This window comes from Syngnathoides biaculeatus, chromosome 3 (assembly GCF_019802595.1).
Source record: "Syngnathoides biaculeatus isolate LvHL_M chromosome 3, ASM1980259v1, whole genome shotgun sequence".
Taxonomy (NCBI): domain Eukaryota; kingdom Metazoa; phylum Chordata; class Actinopteri; order Syngnathiformes; family Syngnathidae; genus Syngnathoides; species Syngnathoides biaculeatus.
The window spans coordinates 31,067,402-31,088,362 of NC_084642.1; the positions used below are offsets into that span (position 1 = coordinate 31,067,402).

The 20,961-nt window shown below is 41.9% G+C and overlaps 1 protein-coding gene across 3 annotated transcripts in view; it reads right to left on the reverse strand.

The window, feature by feature from the left end:
• The window catches only part of LOC133498474 (A disintegrin and metalloproteinase with thrombospondin motifs 7), a 122,908-nt gene that overhangs the window by 42,150 nt on the left and 59,797 nt on the right, over positions 1 to 20,961 (reverse strand). For all 3 annotated transcript variants that reach the window (XM_061815340.1, XM_061815339.1, XM_061815341.1), the window contains exon 9: positions 8,172 to 8,316. In XM_061815340.1, the coding sequence (XP_061671324.1) occupies positions 8,172 to 8,316 (145 nt within the window). The remainder of the gene's footprint in view (positions 1 to 8,171; positions 8,317 to 20,961) is intronic.

Sequence of the window (20,961 nt, forward strand, 5' to 3'; positions counted from 1 at the left end):
CACCAGACACCTTTCGCCAGCTGTTCCAACCTGCTTGGACCCGTTTCTTCACTTCCTGACCACACTCTCTATTGCTCTGTATTGTTGACCCCAAGTATTTGAAGTCGTCCACCCTCGCTATCTCTTCTCCCTGTAGCCTCACTCTTCCCCCTCTACTTTTCTCATTCACGCACATGTATTCTGTTTTACTTCGGCTAATCTTCATTCCTCTCCTTTCCAGTGCATGTCTCCATCTTTCCAATTGTTCCTCTGCATGCTCCCTGCTTTCACTGCATATGACAATATCATCTGCGAACATCATGGTCCAAGGGGATTCCAGTCTAACCTCATCTGTCAGCCTATCCATTACCACTGCAAACAGGAAGGGGCTCAGAGCTGATCCCTGATGCAGTCCCACCTCCACCTTAAATTCCTCTGTCACACCTAAGGCACACCTCACCATTGTTCTGCTGCCATCATACATGTCCTGTACTATTTTAACATACTTCTCTGCCACACCAGACTTACGCATGCAGTACCACAGTTCCTCTCTTGGTACTCTGTCATAGGCTTTCTCTAGATCCACAAAGACACAATGTAGCGCCTTCTGACCTTCTCTGTACTTTTCCACGAGCATCCTCAAGGCAAATAATGCATCTGTGGTACTCTTTCTAGGCATGAAACCATACTGTTGCTTGGAGATACTTACTTCTGTCCTGAGTCTACCCTCCACGACTCTTTCCCATAACTTCATTGTGTGACTCATCATCTTTTTTCTCTATAATTCCCACAGCTCTGAACATTGCCTCCGTTCTTAAAAATGGGAACTACAACACGTTTCCTCCATTCTTCAGGCATCTTTTCACCCGTTAGTATTCTGTTGAATAAATTGGTCAAAAATTCCACAGCCATCTCTCCAAATTGCTTCCATACCTCCACCGGTATGTCATCAGGACCAATTGCCTTTCCATTTTTCATCCTTTGTAGTGCCTTTCTGACTTCCCCCTTGGTAATCATTGCCACTTCCTGGTGCTTCACACTTGCCTCTTCAACTCTTCCTTCTCTCTCATTTTCTTCATTCATCAACTTCTCAAAGTATTCTTTCCATCTATTTAGCACACTACCGGCACCAGTCAACCCATTTCCATCCCTATCCTTAATCACCCTTACCTGCTGCACATCCTTCCCATCTCTATCCCTCTGTCTGGCCAACCTGTAGAGATCCTTTTCTCCTTCTTTCGTATCCAACCTGGTGTACATGTCTTCATATGCCTCTTGTTTAGCCTTTCCCACCTCTACCTTTGCCCTACGTCACATCTCGATGTACTCCTTCCTCAGTCCTCTCAGTGTCCCACTTCTTCGCTAATCTCTTTCCTTGTATGACACCCTGTATTTTGGGGTTCCACCACTAAGTCTCCTTCTCCCCTTTCCTACCAAAAGACACACTAAGTACTCTCCTGCCTGTCTCTCTGATTACCTTGGCTGTCGTAGTCCAGCTACTGCTGTCCATCGAGAGCCTCTGTCACCTCTTTCCGAAAGGCCGCACAACATTCTTCCTTTCTCAACTTCCACAACATGGTTCTCAGCTCTACTTTTGTCCTCTTAATCTTCCTACCCACCACCAGAGTCATCCCACACACCACCATCTTATGCTATCTACCGCCGCTGTTGTAGGTCACTATATGTTCCTCCCTCTTCTGGAAACAAGTGTTCACTACAGCCATCTCCATCCTTTTTGCAATGTCCACCACCATCTGTCCCTCAAAGTTCCTTTCCTGGATGCCGTACTTACCCATCACTTCTTCATCACCCCTGTTTCCTTTACCAATATGTCCATTACAATCTGCACCAATCACAGTTCTCTCGCTGTCTGGGATGCTCAGAACTACTTCATCTAGTTCCTTCCAGAATGTCTCTTTCAACTCTAGGTCACATCCTACCTGTGGGGCAGAGCCGCTAACCACATGATACATAACACCCTCAATTTCAAATTTTAGTCTCATCACTCGATCTGATACTCTTTTCACCTCCAAGACATTCTTAGCCATCTCTTCCTTTAAAATAACCCCTACTCCATTTCTCTTCCCATCTACTCCGTGGTAGAATAATTTAAACCCTGCTCCTAAACTTCTAGCCTTACTACGTTTCCACCTGCTTTCTTGGATGCACAGAATATCAACCTTTCTCCTAATCATCATGTCAACCAACTCCTGAGCTTTTCCTGTCATAGTCCCATTATTCAAAGTCCCTACACTCAGTTGTAGGCTCTGTGCATTCCTTTTTTTCTTCTGACAATGGATCCGGTTTCCTCCTCTTCTTTGTCTTCGACACACAGTTGCTGAATTTCCACCGACGCCCTGCAGATTAGCAGTGCTGGGGGCGGCCGTTGTTAACCTGGGTCTGGACCAATCCGGTATGGGATTCTTTAGATGAACCCTCATATTTGTTTGGCACAGTTTTTACCTCGGATGCCCTTCCTGACGCAACCCTCTGCATTTATCCGGGCTTGGGACCGGCCTACAGATTGCACTGGTTTGTGCCCCCATAGGGCTGCATTAAATCTACTACAATACTGTATTGCAGAGTAAATAACAGGGAGAGTACATAGATAGCTTTCAGGGAATTTATGATGTGCACTGACATTCTCCCCGGCTGAATTCCATGCTATATATATATTTTGTATTTTCAAGAGCATAATCATATTTCAACAAGGATACAGTTCTGAAAGGACCGAAATTGGTACATGCTGTTTCAAGGTTGACTACTTTACAAATGTAGTAGAACGCCTTTCGAAAAATGACGAGACCAAACAGCAACATGATGTGCTTTTATGTGAACCATTTCCACTTCAGTGAACTACCAAACTTTCATCAATTTGAACAGGAAAGAAGACTTAAACACAAGCACTCAACCTGTATTTGTCTTATTTTCTCAACTTAATTTACAACTTCAGAAGGCTTTTGAGAATTTAGCAAACACAATTCAACCTTTAAATTTAGTTATTTCTGTTCACCCATGCAAGTCAGGAACATTCATGTGTTTTACTTTTTTTTTTTTAAATTGCATGTGTGAAAATGAATGAATAAATGTGGTCAAAATAATCTTTACTGGACAAGTATGTTAAAACACGAATTTGTCTCTGATACTTGGAGTCACTCTATTACTACAGCAAACAACGCACAATTACAAAATATAAATTTGGGAAATAATAATATGGGTACAGAGTGTATTTAATCAATATTGGGAAACCAGTAATGTGGTAATGAGGATACATGATACAAGATTGCAAAAGTTGAGGAATGTTCAAAGAAGACCTGGAATATTCTACTGGTGAACAGGTGGAATTGGGAACAGAGGTGATCACAAAAGATCAACAAAGCGGCGTGCCCGGACCTTGTGTCAACATCTTGCCTCAAAGTCTGTGCAAACCAACTGGCTCCAATCTTCACAAAGATCAACAGGTCTTTAGAGCTGTGTAAAGTACCAACCTGCTTCAAACGCTCCATCATCTTCCAGGTCCTCAAGAAACCAGCAATCTCGGGTGTAATTGACTGCAGGCCTGTTGCCTTCTCATCTGTGGTCAGTAAGAACGCCTCGTGCTGGACCACCTCAAGAGAATCGCAGGTTCCCCAGATGGACCCAATGCAGTTTGCCTACTGACAGGCTGACAGGCTGACAGGTCTGCAGATAATCCAGTAAACATGGGTCTTCACTTCATCCTTTAACACCTCAATAGGAAGGGAACCTATGCGAGGATCCTGTTTGTGGACTTTGGCTCGGTGTTCAACACTTTCATTCCCAAACTCCTCTCTTCCAGACTTTCTCCAGCTGAGCGTCTGAGCTGCAATTTGCCAATGCATCTACAACTTCCTGACATGCAGGACGCACCAGGTTAGGCTGAGGGACACCTTATACACGATCACCATCAAGACCTTGGCACCCCAAGGTTGTGTCCTCCCCCCACTGCTATTTTTGCTCCCCATGAACGACTGCACCTCAAGTAACACAGCTGTCAAATTCCTTAAGTTCCCAGATGACACCACAGTAATTGGGCTCATCAAAGACGGCAATAAGTCTGCGTATCTACTGGAAGTGGATAGCCTGGAGCTTTGGTGTGGCCAACAGAACCTGGAGCTCAACACGCTAAAGACTGTACAAATGATTGTGGACTTCAGGAGGTATCCTTTACCACAGCTGCGCCTCAAGCTGTCCAACTGTCTTGTGCCAACTGTCCAGACCTTCAAATTCTTGGGAATTACAGTCTCACAGGGCCTGAAGTGGGAGATAAACATGAACTTCATCCTCCAAAAAAGCCTAGTAAAGGATGTACAGTAGTCCTTAAAATAACCCAAAATTAAGTTCAATGTGACTAACCAGATCAATCCACCTTATCAGTGTATGTTTTACTGCTATGTGTCAAACGAGTTACATATACAGTGAAGAAAATAAGTATATGAACAACCTGCTATATTGCAAGTTCTCCCACTTAGAAATAATGGAGGGGTCTGAAATTTTCATCGTAGGTGCAAGTCCATTGTGAGAGAGATCATCTACAAAGAAAAATCCAGGAATCATAATGTATGTTTTCTTAAGCATTTATTAGTGTGATACAACTGCAAATAAGTATTTAAACACCTGTCTATCAGCTAGAATTCTGACCTTCAAAGGCCTGTTAGTCCGTTTTTAAAAGTCCACCTCCACTCCATGAATCCTGAATCAGATACACCTGTGTGAGGTCGTTAGCTGCATAAAGACACCTGTCCACCCCATACAATCAGTAAGACTCAAACTTTTAACATGGCCAAGACCAAAGAGCTGTCCAAAAACACCAGAGACAAAATTGTACAACTCCACACGGCTGGAAAGTGCTCCGGAGAAATTGCCAAGCAGCTTGGTTAAAAAAGGTCCACTGTTGGAGCAATCAGTAGAAAATGGAAGAAGCTAAACATGACGGTCAATTTCAATCGGAGTGGAGCCCCATGAAAGAAATCACCTCGTGGGGCCTGAATGATCCTTAGAAAGCTGAGGAATCAGCCCAGGACTACATGACTTGGTCAATGACCTGAAAAGAGCTAGAACCAAAGTTTCCAAGGAGACATGTGGTAATACACTCAGATGTCATAGTTTGAAATCATACATGGCACAAAAGGTTCCCCTGCTTAAACCAGCACATGTCAAGCCACGTCTTGAGTTTGCCAATGACCATCTGGATGATACAGAGGAGTCATGGGAGAAGGTTTTGTGGTCAGATGAGACCAAAATGGAACTTTTTGCTCATAATTCCACTAACTGTGTTTGGAGGAAGACGAATGATGAGTTCCATCCCAAGAACATCATTCCTACTGTGAAGCATGGGGGTGGTGGCATCATCCTTTGGGGGTGTTTTTCTGCACATGGGACAGGACAACTGCACTGTATTAAGGAGAGGATGACCGCGGCCATGTATTGTGAGATTTTAGGGAACAACCTCTTTCCCTCAGTCAGAGCACTCAAGATGGGTCGTGACTGGGTCTTTCAACATGGCAATGACCCGAAGCACAGCCAGGAAAATCAAGGAGTGGCTCACTCAGGAGCATATCAATGTTCTGGCGTGGCCAGTCTCCAGGCCTAAACCCAATGGAAAATCTATGAGGGAGCTGAAACTCTGTGTTTCTCAGCGACAGCCCAGAAACCTGTCTGATCGAGAGAAGATCTGCGTGGAGGAGTGGGCCAACATCCCTCCTGCAGTGTGTACAAACCTGGTGAACAACTAGAGGAAATATTTGACCTCTGTAATTGCAAACAAAGGCGACTGTACCAAATATTAACATTAGTTTCGTCAGGTGTTCGAATGCTTATTTGCATCTGTATCACACAAATAAATTGTTAAAAAAAAAATCATACATTGGTGGTAAACATGTCCTTGTCCCATCTTTTTGGGAATATATTGTATTTGTAGTGTATCCAATTGAACACAGGTTGAAAAGGATTTGAAAACCATTGTATTGTGTTTTAATTTCTTTTTTAAAACAATGTCCCAACGTCAACATCAATTGGTGTTTGTACATCCTCTCCTAGGCCTTTTGAGGATAAAGTTGATTATTGCCTCCCAATTTTTGGTCCTAAGAGATTGTAAATCTGAAGAATTTGAAGGTTTCAATGGACACAGGCCAAAAAGGCACCCAATATTTTATTTTATTTTTTTTGCACCCTAGATCTTGTGAGGATAAAAAAATAATCCATGAGACCTGGATTGAGGTATTACTATCCTCTATCTGGATAGCTTTTCTTTATTATTTTTATGGGGATTACATTTTGTTGAGCACTCTATCAGCGAGTTCAAAGTACAATTAATACTTCCACCTCCACAGTATAATATTGAAGCCAGACAATGATGACAAAATGAAGAAGAAACCTTTGAAAAATGTTGGGTTTTCTTCATTCGGACCATAAACGCTGACTAAAGTCAATGTGAGGAAAATAATTTTATCTTGACGTTGGCCTTTCCAATTTGTTGGTGGAGGAGGTGTGTTGAGGTAAGACAAAGGGTGCATCTCATTTCTATATTTGGAATTTGCTAGGTCCTCGCTCCTCTGTTTATGTGCTAGACCTTCCCATCAGAAACGTCATCAAGGAGGGGAGGAAGACCTACAAATGTTTGGAGGAAATAAGACAATTGTTCCTCGACGACGTCATTAAATGAAGACATCTACTTGGAGTCACAAATGAAACTTCTGCATGGCTAAATTATTTATGCTTTATATATATAGTGGGATTGCATTAAATTCAAATAATCAACACTGTTAGTCTTTCCATCTTTTGCAGATGAAAAGAGGATCCTAATTGGTCAATCCCAAGCTCGTCCTGTCCTTTCTCCCCTCTTGATGCCTCGAGCAACATGTTATTGTGTTTTTTGCATTTATTGTATTTGCTTCAATTACGTTGGAATTCTGATTGCAATTTGTAATAGCATATTATTTCAGTTAGACTTTTGGAATGGTTACATTTATGTTTTAGTATCTGTCCATTATTATTTAAAGATTCATTTTGCACAGAACACTGTTAGATATTTTTGTGGAAAGTAGTGCAAAAAAAAGAAAGATAAGATCTCCACATTCCCGCAACTTATGGCATGTGTGCGTCTGTTTATGGCTGTCTATTTACATGTGCATCATTAACATAAATCCAGACAGAATAGGAACAACGAAGAAAGTGTCCAAAATCAAAACGGAGCTGTACACACCAAATAGTAAATTTACTCGCTTGGTGAGTGTTAATTTTGGACACTGGCCCAAAAGCACTTAACAAAGCCACACATTCATACAACAATGGTTGACTGCAGTTGTGGAAGTTGCTGCCAGAGTGAATGGGCACAAATTAGTTATCAGTGTCTTGGCCAAGGAGACTTTGATGGCAAACAGTTGGTGCCAGGACTTGAACTGGCAACTCCTTGGTGACTGAATGACAACCCTTTACCAACTGAGCCACACCCACCATGTATGGAGAGAAGAACAGCAGTGCAATGATGCATAGATCCTTGGGGGGCCCCCGTTGCTGATGGTGCGTATGTACGAGGTGTTTTCAGGTTTATAAGTTGTGTATGATGGTTTTAAATGCAGAGCTGGAGCCCACTGCCAGGATCCTCGTGCCGGTCCCTGTGCTGTCGAGGTGTTTTAGGGTAAGGTGCTTTATCATGTGTATTTTGCTTGGTAGGCAAAACTACAGGGGGTCAAGCACATGTGCTGTGATGCTCTTTAGGTTGTCAAGCATGAGGCATTCAAATGACTTTATGACCAAAAATGTGAGTGACAGGCCATCCAAAAAAGTGACTATTTTCGAAAGTAGCAGCAAAACAAAATTGTTTGCAAGTCCTTTATTGTACTCTGCTTGGCAGAATGGTCTCCCAAACTTGGAGAGAGATGGCAGATGGGGCTTGACACGCACCAAATGCAGGTTGAACTGCCACTCTAACTAGACATTGGCGCATTGTATTTGGTTTGGGAAAACAAAAAATTCCCTAGCCATGGTCAAAAAAAGTTTGCTGAGCACAGAGAGATCAATGGAGAACAAATGAAAAATCCAAATCCAACTAGGGCAAACAAAAAAATACTAATATAAATAAAGAAAAAAAGCAAGATGGAACAGAGCACATGCAAAAAGACATGAATAAGAACCAACCGATGCAGTGCATGTGTGATTTAAGGTAGTCTTACATCCATGTCATCACAGAGCAGGGAACCAGATCCATACTGCAACCGGCATTGATGGGCAGCATTGTACAGAACCCCAGGAAGCAGCAAGCCTTGTGAAATGGTATCCTTCGCAGGGGCGTCATCAAGGCACCAACCCCAGCCACGACTGTAATAGTAACAAAGCACTCTGGTCACGTAACTGGTTTGGAGTTGGACCATATTGACACGATTGACCATGTATATTATGGAATAACAATTTACACACTTACAAAACACTATGCTAGACATATCTACAGTATTTGGTGGACATGTTTCTGTAAGAATTGAAGTGGTACTAGCACAATTGACCAAACATTATTAACTATTTTATGAATCTTACTAATATTCTTTGAAAGTTTTACTCTGAAAATAGCTTTCCGATAGAATTCAATTCGACCTCAAGACACAGGATAGTTACCACTAGCGAATAAATAGTGGGAAGTCAATTAAATTAGATATAGGTAGATATAGGAGAAGTTGTATTGTATACGAGAATGTGTGTGCCCCTATCCGTTCTGGAATTTATTTGTGCAGACACTCCATTTTGGTCTACAAAAGCTAGATTTGCTGATGGTCATCGAATCGTTCAGGGATGGTAGATGGACCCTGGCATGACAACCCGGTGGCTTTGTGCTGATGAAGAAGGTTTCTAGCGGACAGCGTGGTGACATTGACATTGACATTGCTGGCTGGGGCCTTTCCTAGTGCTCATCGTAACCAACACTGCAGTAAAGGTCACTAAAAGAGCTACATGGGTTCACGTAACACACTGCAAGAAGGTCCCGATGCCGCCTAGGGACTCAACTCCTCCACTTCCCTCACCTTTTACTTTGGATGACTGCAAAGGTCGGCCTAATTAGGCTGAGCAACTACCTCTAAGAAAAAGGATTCACTTTTAGCATACATGTTTACCTTCAATCAGTGCTAGCAACTGATTGCGTGTTGATAGGTCATAGAGGAGCAGAAGATAGGTCATAAAGACTGAGAACTGACAAACGCACACACACACAGGGGTACACTTGTTGAACTCGGCAGAAGAAAAGACAACGATGACATCTTCCGGGGGTTTCCTTGGTGGTTTGCCATTAATTGCCATAATTATTGTAATTGCATTGATGCTCCCACTTTGAGACAATGTCATTCAATGAGTGAGGGATGACTGGTTGTTACATCTAATGGCACAATTCACATATGTACTGTAAAAAACAAAAAGAAGAAGCCACTGGTTTCTTTTAGGCAGCATACGAAACTTTTTCCAACAACAATCACTGCTCCGCCTCACTCTCTTTTCAACCCCCCACGCCCCGCTTTAAAGACGTACACTTATAATTACAAATGTAACACTACTTATGCAGCCCTTCAATGTGTTTTATAATGACAGCGTCCACCACCCCTGCTTTAGTTAGCAACATAGTCTGGGCAACGTAGAGCAAATACGAGCTAGACATGCTGCTTATGTTTACTTTCGATATTAATGGAGAAAGTTAAAAAAGAAAAGTTGTTTTTTTAAGATGCAATGACTGTCTGAGTATGTGAATAATCGAAGAAGAAGTGGTTAAACTGGACGAGATTTTCTCTTTTCCGAGTGGAAAAGGTCTGGCCTCAAGCCAAAGTAAAAAGTGCAGGATGAGATAACCTTAAAACAGTTTGGGAGCATCATCATCATCCCCCTCGTCGTTGTCGGTAGCTCACGAAAATCTGGCTGCTCGAAAAGTAGATCTTGGGATAAAAAAGTCTGGGCACCCCTGCTTTAACAGAACACTCATACATTATTTCTTGTACATCAAGTTCCCGTTGGCTAAGATGGGCCCAGTTTAGGGAGCACGAGCCAGTTTTTAACAGTTTGGGGGACAGGGACAGAGGTACTATGGTACATCGGTATTTTTCTCATTATTTCTTGTAATTGGGAGTTTTAATGTTACGGTATAAATTTTTCTAGTTTTGTCAACACTACCCTGACCATTCATGTGGCTTCACGAGTGGAAATTAATGCAGTTCATGAAATCTCCTTCCAAAACCACATGACAGTTGAATTTCTTTTGGCTTCTCAAGTTGGAGTTTGTACTCTCTTGAACCAAACCTGTTGCACATGAACTAGTGTTTGAAATAATAGCAGTCAAATGAGACTAACCAGATTAATAGACATTTTCAGAATATTTTTTATTGCTATATGTCAAACAAGTTACCAGTCAATGCAGTAGATTCTCTGAAAACTAACAAGACTAAGCAGTCATAATATACACACTCTTAAAGCTATGCAACTGGGCAATTTGTTCAAAGGGGTGTGTTAAAAAAATAACAATGTGGCATTCAATCAGTGAGGTCATCAATTTTGTGAAAAACAGATGTGAATCAGGTGGCCCCTATTTAAGGATGAAGCCAGCACCTTTTGAACATGCATTTCTCTTTGAAAGCCTGAGATAAATGGGTTGTTCAACACATTGTTCAGAATAACAGCGTATTTTGATTAAAAGTTTGACTGGAGAGGGGAAACCTCATAAAGAAGTGCAAAAATTATAGGCTGTTCAGCTGAAATGATCTTTCATGCCTTAAAATGGTGAGAAAAACCAGAGACATGTGACAGAAAACAGACGATAACCATCAAAATGGATCCCACAATAACCAGGATGGCAAAGGCTCCTCTAATAATTAGCTAGAGGATGATTAAAGACTGTGTATTGTGACAGTGAGAAGACATCTGTGTCAAGCTTATCTATGAACAAGAATCCCCCCAAAAGTCCCTCTGTTTGAAAAAAGGCATGCACAGAAGAGGCTACAATTTGCCAAAGAACACAACTGTCCTAAAGGGAAATGGAGGAACATTTTATAAACTAATGAGAGTAAAAATATTCTTATTGGGTCCAGGGGCCGCAAACAGTTTGTAAGACGACCCCCAAACTCTGAATTCAAGCCACAGTACATAGTGAAGACGGTGAAGCATGGTGGTGCAAGCATCATGATATGGCCATATTTCTCCTACAACGGAGTTGGGCCCATTTATTGCATACGAGGGATCATGGATTGGTTTGTCAAAATACTTGAATAGGTCACGTTCCCCTATGTTGAAGAGGACATGCTCTTGAAACGGGTGGTTCACCAAGACAATGACCCCAAACACACTAGTAAATTTGCAAAGTCTTGGTGCCAAACCAACAAAGTTAACATCATGGAGTGGCCAGCCCAATTCCCAGACCTTAATTCAACTGGGAATTTATGGGGTGACATAAAACATTTTGTTTCTGAAGAAAAACCTTCTTCTTCTTCTTCTTCTTCTTTTCCTTTCGGCTTGTCCCATTAGGGGTCGCCACAGCGTGTCATCTTTTGCCATCTTAGCCTATCTCCTGCATCTTCCTCTCTAACCCCAACTGCCCTCATGTCTTCCCTCACCACATCCATAAACCTTCTCTTTGGTCTTCCTCTCGCTCTTTTGCCTGGCAGCACCATCCTCAGCACCCTTCCACCAATAAACTCACTCTCTCGCCTCTGAACATGTCCAAACCATCAAAGTCTGCTCTCTCGAATCTTGTCTCCAAAACATCCAACTTTGGCTGTCCGTCTAATGAGATATTTCTAATCCTATCCAACCTGCTCACTCCAAGCGAGAACCTCAACATCTTCATTTCTGCCACCTCCAGTTCTGCTTCCTGTTGTTTCTTCAGTGCCACCATCTCTAATCCGTACATCATGGCAGGCCTCACGACTGTTTTGTAAACTTTGCCCTTCATCCTAGCAGAGACTCTTCTGTCACATAACACACCAGACACCTTCTGTCAGCTATTCCAACCTGCTTGGACCCGTTTCTTCACTTCCTTACCACACTCACCATTGCTCTGGATTGTTGACCCTAAATATTTGAAGTCGTCCACACTCGCTATATCTTCTCCTTGTAGCCTCACTCTTCCCCCTCCACTTTTCTCATTCACACACATATATTCTGTTTTACTTCGGCTAATCTTCATTCCTCTCCTTTCCAGTGCATGTCTCCATCTTTCTAATTGTTCCTCTGCATGCTCCTGCTTTCACTGCATATCACAATATCATCTGCGAACATCATGGTCCAAGGGGATTCAAGTCTAACCTCATCTGTCAGCCTATCCATTACCACTGCAAACAGGAAGGGGCTCAGAGCTGATCCCTGATGCAGTCCCACCGCCACCTTAAATTCCTCTGTCACACCTAAGGCACACCTCACCATTGTTCTGCTGCCATCATACATGTCCTGTCCTATTTTAACATACTTCTCTGTCACACCAGACTTACACATGCAGTACCTCAGTTCCTCTCTTGGTACTCTGTCATAGGCTTTCTCTAGATCCACAAAGACACAATGTAGCTCCTTCTGACCTTCTCTGTACTTTTCCACGAGCATCCTCAAGGGAAATAATGCATCTGTGGTACTCTTTCTTGGCATGAAACCATACTGTTGCTCGCAGATACTTACTTCTGTCCTGAGTCTAGCCTCCACTACTCTTTCCCATAACAACATTGTGTGGCTCATCAACTTTATTCCTCTATAGTTCCCACAGCTCTGAACATCCCCTTTGTTCTTAAAAATGGGAACTAGAACACATTTCCTCCATTCTTCAGGCATCTTTTCGCCCGCTAGTATTCTGTTGAATAATTGGTCAAAAACTCCACAGCCATCTCTCCAAATTGCTTCCATACCTCTACTCATCAGGACAACTGCCTTTCCATTTTTCATCCTTTGTAGTGCCTTTCTGACTTCCCCCTTAGTAATCATTTCCACTTCCTGGTCCTTCACTCTTGCCTCTTCAACTCTTCCTTCTCTCTCATTTTCTTCATTCATCAACTTCTCAAAGTATTCTTTCCATCTATTTAGCACACTACCGGCACCAGTCAACACATTTCCATCTCTATCCTTAATCACCCTAACCTTCTGCACATCCTTCCCATCTCTATCCCTCTGTCTGGCCAACCTGTAGAGATCCTTTTCTCCTTCTTTCGTGTCCAACCTGGTGTACATGTCTTCATATGCCTCTTGTTTAGCCTTTGCCACCTTACCTTTGCCCTACGTCGCATCTCGATGTACTCCTTTCGCCTCTCCTCAGTCCTCTCAGTATCCCACTTCTTCTTCGCTAATCTCTTTCCTTGTATGACTCCCTGTATTTTGGGGTTCCACCACCAAGTCTCCTTCTCCCCTTTCCTACCAAAAGACACACCAAGTACTCTCCTGCCTGTCTCTCTGATTACCTTGGTTGTCGTTGTCCAGTCTTCCGGGAGCTTCTGCTTTCCATCGAGAGCCTGTCTTACCTCTTTCCGAAAGGCCGCACAACATTCTTCCTTTCTCAGCTTCCACCACATCGTTCTCTGCTCTACCTTTGTCTTCTTAATCTTCCTACCCACCACCAGACTCATCCTACACACCACCATCCTACGTTGTCGAGCTACACTCTCCCCTACCACTACTTTACAGTCAGTAACCTCCTTCAGATTACATCATCTGCACAAAATATAATCCACCTGTGTGCTTCTACCTCCGCTCTTGTAGGTCACTATATGTTCCTCCCTCTTCTGGAAATAAGTGTTCACTACAGCCATCTCCATCCTTTTTGCAAAGTCCACCACCATCTGTCCCCCAAAGTTCCTTTCCTGGATGCCGTACTTACCCATCACTTCTTGTAAAATAAGCTTACACATTTCACAGAGGCCTGTGAAATGTATCACCTCATGTGTCATAAATCTCTTTTAATAACTCTGTTACTGTGCAAAGATGCGTGTGTGTACTGTTTGTCTATGGGAAGTTTAAGAGCTCAAAGTGACTGCAAATTTATGATAGCTGCATTCTTGTAAGCTTAAGAGCTCAAAGTGACTGCAAATTTATGATAGCTGCTTTTTTGTGGGTTTTGTAACAGGAAGAACTGTGTCTAATCAGAGGACACCCGGCCTTGAGAAGATTAACTGTCTCTGCAAAACAACCTTACTTGTCTTGTGAAACCTGCTCTCCCCCACCCTATGTGTGAAGCTCAATAAAATGTGTGGTTTTGGGAAGGCTCGGAGAGAGTCTTACGTGCGGGCGTGGAGGATATGTTCTTCTCCCCCCGAGCTTTCCCCAAACTGCAGTTTGGTAAAAAACAACTCTGCCTCTGTCTCATCATTTTATCCTGGTGCCGGAGCCTCTGGGTCCACATTGAGTGAGAAGTCAGTGCTTTGGACCAAACACTTCTTCATCGCCCCTGTTTTCTTTACCAATATGTCCATTACAATCTGCACCGATCACAACTCTCTCGCTGTCTGGGATGCTCAGAACTACTTCATCTAGTTCCTTCCAGAATTTCTCTTTCAACTCTGGGTCACATCCTACCTGTGGGGCATAGCCGCTAACCACATTATACATAACACCCTCAATTTCAAATTTTAGTCTCATCACTCGATCTGATACTCTTTTCACCTCCAATACATTCTTAGCCAGCTCTTCCTTTAAAATAACCCCTACTCCATTTCTCTTCCCATCTACTCCGTGGTAGAATAATTTAAACCCTGCTCCTAAATTTCTAGCCTTACTACCTTTCCACCTGCTCTCTTGGATGCACAGAATATCAACCTTTCTCCTAATCATCATGTCAACCAACTCCTGAGCTTTTCCTGTCATAGTCCCAACATTCTAAGTCCCTAAACTCAGTTGTAGGCTCTGTGTATTCCTCTTTTTCTTCTGACGATGGATCCGGTTTCCTCCTCTTCTTTGTCTTCGACACACAGTAGCTAAATTTCCACAGACGCCCTGCAGGCTAGCAGTGCCTCGGGCGGGCGTTGTTAACCCGGGCCACGACCGATCCGTTATGGGATTCTTTAGATGAACGCTCATATTTGTTTGGCACAGTTTTTACGTCAGATGCCCTTCCTGACGCAACCCTCTGCATTTATCCGGGCTTGGGACCGGCCTACAGATTGCACTGGTTTGTGCCCCCATAGGGCTGCATTTTTCTGAAGAAAAAAACAAGAAATGTAAATGAATTGTGGAATGTCGTGAAGGAACCTTGGAGTGGAATAACAGCTGAAAGATGTCGCAAGTGCGTTGACTCCATGTCACACAGATGTTAAGCACTTATAAGAAACTGTAATCATACAACTAAATATTGTGAGTCATTTAAAGGATTGGAAAATCCTATAAACAAAATGTTTGTACAAAATAGTTTTGAGTTTGTGAAGTCAACGGCAGACTGCTATTTATTTTCAACACACCCCTTTCAATAAATTGCCCAATTGCACAGCCTTAAGCGTGTGTATATCCTGGATGCTGGGTCTTGTTGGTTTACTGAGAATGTACTGAACCTACTGGTAGCTTGTTTGATATGTAATAAAAAAAAAAAATTACTGAAAACGTTGATTAATCTGGTTAGTCACATTGGAATGCATATTATTTTGAACACGAGTGTACAGTAGATTCCTGACAATGTTGGCAACACTGGCATCGTAGACTGAAGAATGGAAGATTCATTTCATGTTCTTATTTGAGACGGGCTGCTCACTTCAAATTAGTTTCATTGTACTTGGGTTGCAAGCTTGACTATCGCTTTTATCACTTATGGTTTGTATACTTTTGCTTGTCTTTTTTTCCATGTTGTGGTGTTTTGTTCCTTTGGTAAAGTCGCTGATTACTTTTATAATTGACGCACTGTTTGTTCGTTATACATGATTTTGCTGTTCAGTGTCTAATGAACGTTTTCCTGACTTCTTCCCTTGATCCAACCTCCTGAATGTCATTGGTGACTCCAATGACGGCCACCGTGTCTCCTATATCTGTCTGCCTCGTGTTTCTCAGTCGACGACTGTTGCATGACAGCCTTAAAGTTTTTTTGTGTTTTTTGTTTTGACTTCAATCGTTAATTCAATTTTAATTAATTTCAATCATTTGTGTTGGTGTTTCGCAATATGTTTTAGGGTATGTGTTTGGCTTGATTACTTTTTGCTATTTCCTTTTGATTAATTCTGGGTTGATAATCCAAAGGGGGAATTGGATTGGAAATTTTTGGTATTTCAAATATATCAAATATTAGTTCTGTTAGTTCTATGTTCAACTTTCACAGTCTTTGTTCTTCTACCTCTCCTGCTCATTTTGTTCGCAACACTTGTCCCTCGAGGGACTTGTACCCTTTCCTCTCTTTGGAAAGACTTTTCTTTGAGGATTACTTCCATAGCGGCAAGGTGGCACAGCTCTTCAGTTTATCCGTCTTTTTTTATGCCAAACAATTTTTGCTTGAAGAAAGGGTATAAAATAAAATCTGTTTAAAGAAACAAACTTTTGGCACCTTAAAGCATTTATTAACTTCATATATTTACAGCGACGGCACGGTGACACAGCTATAAAGTGTTGGCCTCACAGTTCTGAGGTCCAGGGTTCAATCATTTTCTCCTTTTGACCTGCTACTCATAAATCAGCTTGTATCTACATCTTGATATTCTTTCATCACGTATTACTTTAGGACTTTAATGGTCATAGCCATCAAACATAGCCAATCCCTAATAACAATATGCTCTCACAGGGGTTCCTGATTCAAATTTGATCTTAACCCAATATTAAAATTATCTTCCAGTAATGCAACCTCAGATGAACAACAACAACAACACGTTAACAATTACACTGGGTCATTATTTACAACAATTTAACCAAGCAAAAAAAAAAAAAAAAAAAACATGTGCACCTCTCTCTAGGAGCTAAGATTAAGGGTAAATTACGACCACGTTCTAATGCACTTGAATCATTGATCATCTGCAAGTGGGATTAGTTTGGTAAAATAGCCCCTTCCTGTTTGCAGTAGTAATGGATAGGCTGACAGACGAGGTTAGACTAGAATCCCCTTGGAATGTTCGCAGATGACATTGTGATCTGCAGTGAAAGCAGGGAGCAGGCGGAGAAACAATTAGAAAGATGGAGGCCAAACACTATATATATATATATATATATATATATATATATATATATATATATATAACTCTGTGAGAGTTTCATCTTTGGGGACGATGGGCTGTGAAGTGTTACTTTTCTCATTTCACTGTTTTTTTTTTCCGCTTGCCATCAAGCTTGGCTAATTGTTGGATTTTTTCCGCCTGGTAGTTTCTCTGCACATCTTTAACTAGAAATCACAGCGGCCTCATTGCAAGCACTTTGAAGCTGCCAAGGAAGTCATCCTCTGGAAAGTTCTTTTGATATTTTCATTCTACTTCCTCAGAGTCATTTGTTACTTTACACAAGTCGAACAGAGGTGTCTTTGCAATAGAAGTCAGAATTTGCCATTACCAAGATCTTTCCCCAGTTGTTTGATGGAAGCAAATTCCATTTTTTCCCAAAGTATTTACTTCATCTCAGCAGTTTTTTTTATTTCAACTCTGATATTGCGCACATCAACCTTTTCTTTCTGGACGTTATCACTGAAGCCATAGCATTCATCAGCATGGAAGTCACTGCCACATTTTTTTTCTGTTGCCCTCTTCTTCTTGAGGCCTGCACAGTCTTGCTCATAAGACTCATTGTAGGACAGCCAACATGAATCATATATCTTCTATCATTTGTAGCTCATGAAGAGATGCTTCCCAATTGACCCCTCCGTACAGGGCACTTAACCACGCCTCCTGAAGTGACGTCACGCCACGTGCGCTGACGTAAGACAAACAGTAAAAATGGCAAATACAATACAAGACATTTTGAACTGAGACAGACTCCATGCTTCTCATTTCATTCAAATCAACGATATATTATAGATTCTAAATACAATACATTCTGAACTGAGAGAGACGCCATGCTTCTGATTTCATTCAATCATTCACACGGAGCAATGTTATGCTAGCGGAGAACGTCTCATTCATTTATACGAGACGTGTATTAAAAATCAAATTTAGGGCATATCTTCGTGCAAACACAGTCTGGTTAACTTTCGGCCGCGAGCCAGCAAGAAATCGATACGTTTGTGCAGTCCGATCATCGCTAAATATCGCTCAACAAAGAATAAGTGTGTCAATCGTTCACACGCAGCAGTGTTATGCTAGCGGAGAACGTCTCATTCATTTATAGGAGACATGTTTTGAAAATTAAATATAGGGCATACCTTCGTGCAAACATGTGTTCCGGTTGATATCGAAGGCATTTTTCGTACTGGGTCTTCGGTTTTGGAAAGGGTACGAATCGAACTCCACCAACTAGCCTTTCAGGATACCTGTCGTCACTATTACAAAGTCAGTGACTACACCTCTTAACCATATTTTTTGTTAAATAACCCAAATACACAATAAAATGCTAACTAAACCTATACTGGACCATTCAATGTTGTCAGAGAAAAGGGCGGGAGCAAAAACGGGCTTTGGTCTATGCAGATCTCTGGCCTCTGATTGGTCAGTGACGCGGATTGCGCAATATCCACGGAGGGGTCAATTGCTGCTCAATTTTAAGTAGTAAAATAGATCCATTAAAATTTGTTGGTGGTGCTTTCGGACTGATATATCTTCAGCAGGCTGCGATGGACAAAGTGCAATTCAATGGGCGGGTACAATGAATATTTGTGAGGTGAGGATTGTGGCTATGTAGTTGTGCAGCAATGCCCTTTGCCTTCCCATCATCAGGGCATTCAGGCAGCTGTGCCTCAGTAGGTACAGTGCGTAGATAGTTGTTCCAGTGAGAGAGTTGAGAGAGATTCTTGATAGATTCTTCTTTATCCTCACAAGGTTTTTGTATTTGAGGACATGTTGGCGTGAAGGGAAGTTAGCATGATGTGTTATGTGTGGTATGCTGGAGATTCCAATTTTATGCATTTCCGTTAATTCCAGTTTTCATATTGTTCGTTCTACATGGTAACCTGTATGTAAAATCCTCACCATTTCCTCCAATTTCGTATCATAAACATAATGTTGTTCCAGCCACAGCATCTGAAATGTATTTACTATGGCAGTGTAATTTCCAATGCAGTGTCACTTTCTGGTTTCTCTTAATCATGATAATGTAATTTTGTCTTACTATGTGTGCCCCAAAAAAGTTCATTTATCTCTGACGCACTTCATCTTCTATTTCAGTGGCATAATCAAAATGAATATCGTATTCAAATGACAGAGACTCCTGAGGCCAACAATGTGCTTTGGTGTGTGTTGTGTGCGTCGAAGTGACAGCAGAAATCACCTGTAATTGAAAGGGTTGGCAGTGTGATTTCTGAGTCCTATTTTGGCACACTTATAATGTAAACAACAAGGGAGAACGGCATAATAATTACGTCAGTACTCCGAACTTTGGGCCAATAGAAACTGATAGACTGAGAGGTCTCACATAGAAGTGCTTTTTGTGGAACTGTCTCACGAACAATCTTAAACTGAGAGATCCTGCTATGAAATTAGAGACAGACCCCTTCCCTGCTACTGTGCCACCTCCTCTTCCTTAAAATAAGCAGAGCCAAGGCTTGCTTTTGCAACAATGACAGATATATATATTGATGCTGGGTTTTGGTCCACTCAGTGGGGAAAGCCTCCTAAGCCTCTCGTAGACTAACATCACCACTTCCAAATTTGAGGATATACCACCCTTGTCTGGGAACAAGTGCAAGCCGGAAAGACATTTAAGTGTTTTTTCTTTGCGTCCATAGATTCAGATTGATCAATCTTTGTTTCTCTGGAAGGTGACCTTGATGCTGATCAGCTAATGAATGTGTGTATGTGTACTTATAAGTGCTATATATAAGGGCTATTGATATTAAAAAATGAAATCATGAGCACAAAAAAATAATATTGCATCAATCATGTATTATCTTAGATTAATCACACAACTTCTTTGACCTTCCGCTGTCAGGGCTTGGTCATGCCACTGCTATGTGAACAGCTGCTCCTGGCAGCAATTCCTCACCTGTGCTTCATTGATGATAATTATGTCATGTATTTAAGGCTCGTGTGTGTATCATCAGTTGCCAGTTTGTAGTGTGAGTCTAGCCTGAGTTTACGAGCTTCTGGTGAGTATTTGTACTTCTGGCGTGCCCTTGAAGAAGTGGGACAGAGAGGACTGAGGAGATGCGAAACGAATACATTGAGATGGGACATAGGGCAAAGGTAGAGTTGGCGGAGGCTAAACAAGAAGAATATGACGACAAGTACACTAGGTTGGACACTAAAGAAGGAGAAACAGACCTCTACAGATTGGCAGGATGGAGGGATAGAGATGGGAAGGATATGCAGCATGTAAGGGTGATTAAGGATAGCGATGGAATGTGTTGACTGGTGTCAGTAGTGTGCTAGATATATGGATAGAATACTGAGAAGTTGATGAATGAAGAAAATGAGAGAGAAGGAAGAGTAGAAGAGGCAATTGTGGTGGACCAGGAAGAGGGAATGATTTGGAAAAAAGTTGATGAGCCACAATATCATGGGAAAGAGTTGTGGAGGAGAGACTCAGGGCAGAAGTAAGCATTTGTGAACAACATTATGGTTTCGTACCTAAAAAGAATACCACAGATGCATTATTTGGTTTGAGGATGCTCATTGAAAAGTACAGAGAAGGTCAGGAGGAATTACATTGTGTATCTTTGGATCGAGTATGAGGGCTAAACAGTGGTGGGGTGTGCCATAAGTGTGACAGAAGAATTTAAGGTGAAGGTGGGACTGGATCAGGAATCAACTCTGAGACCCTTCCTGTCTGCTGTGGTAATGGATAGGCTGACAGATGAGATTAGACTGGAATCCCCTTGAACCATGATGTTCGCAGATGACATTGTGTTCGCCAGTGAAAGCAGGAAGCAATGTGGAGGAACAGTTAGAAAATTGGAGCCGTCGTTCACTGTGCTGGATT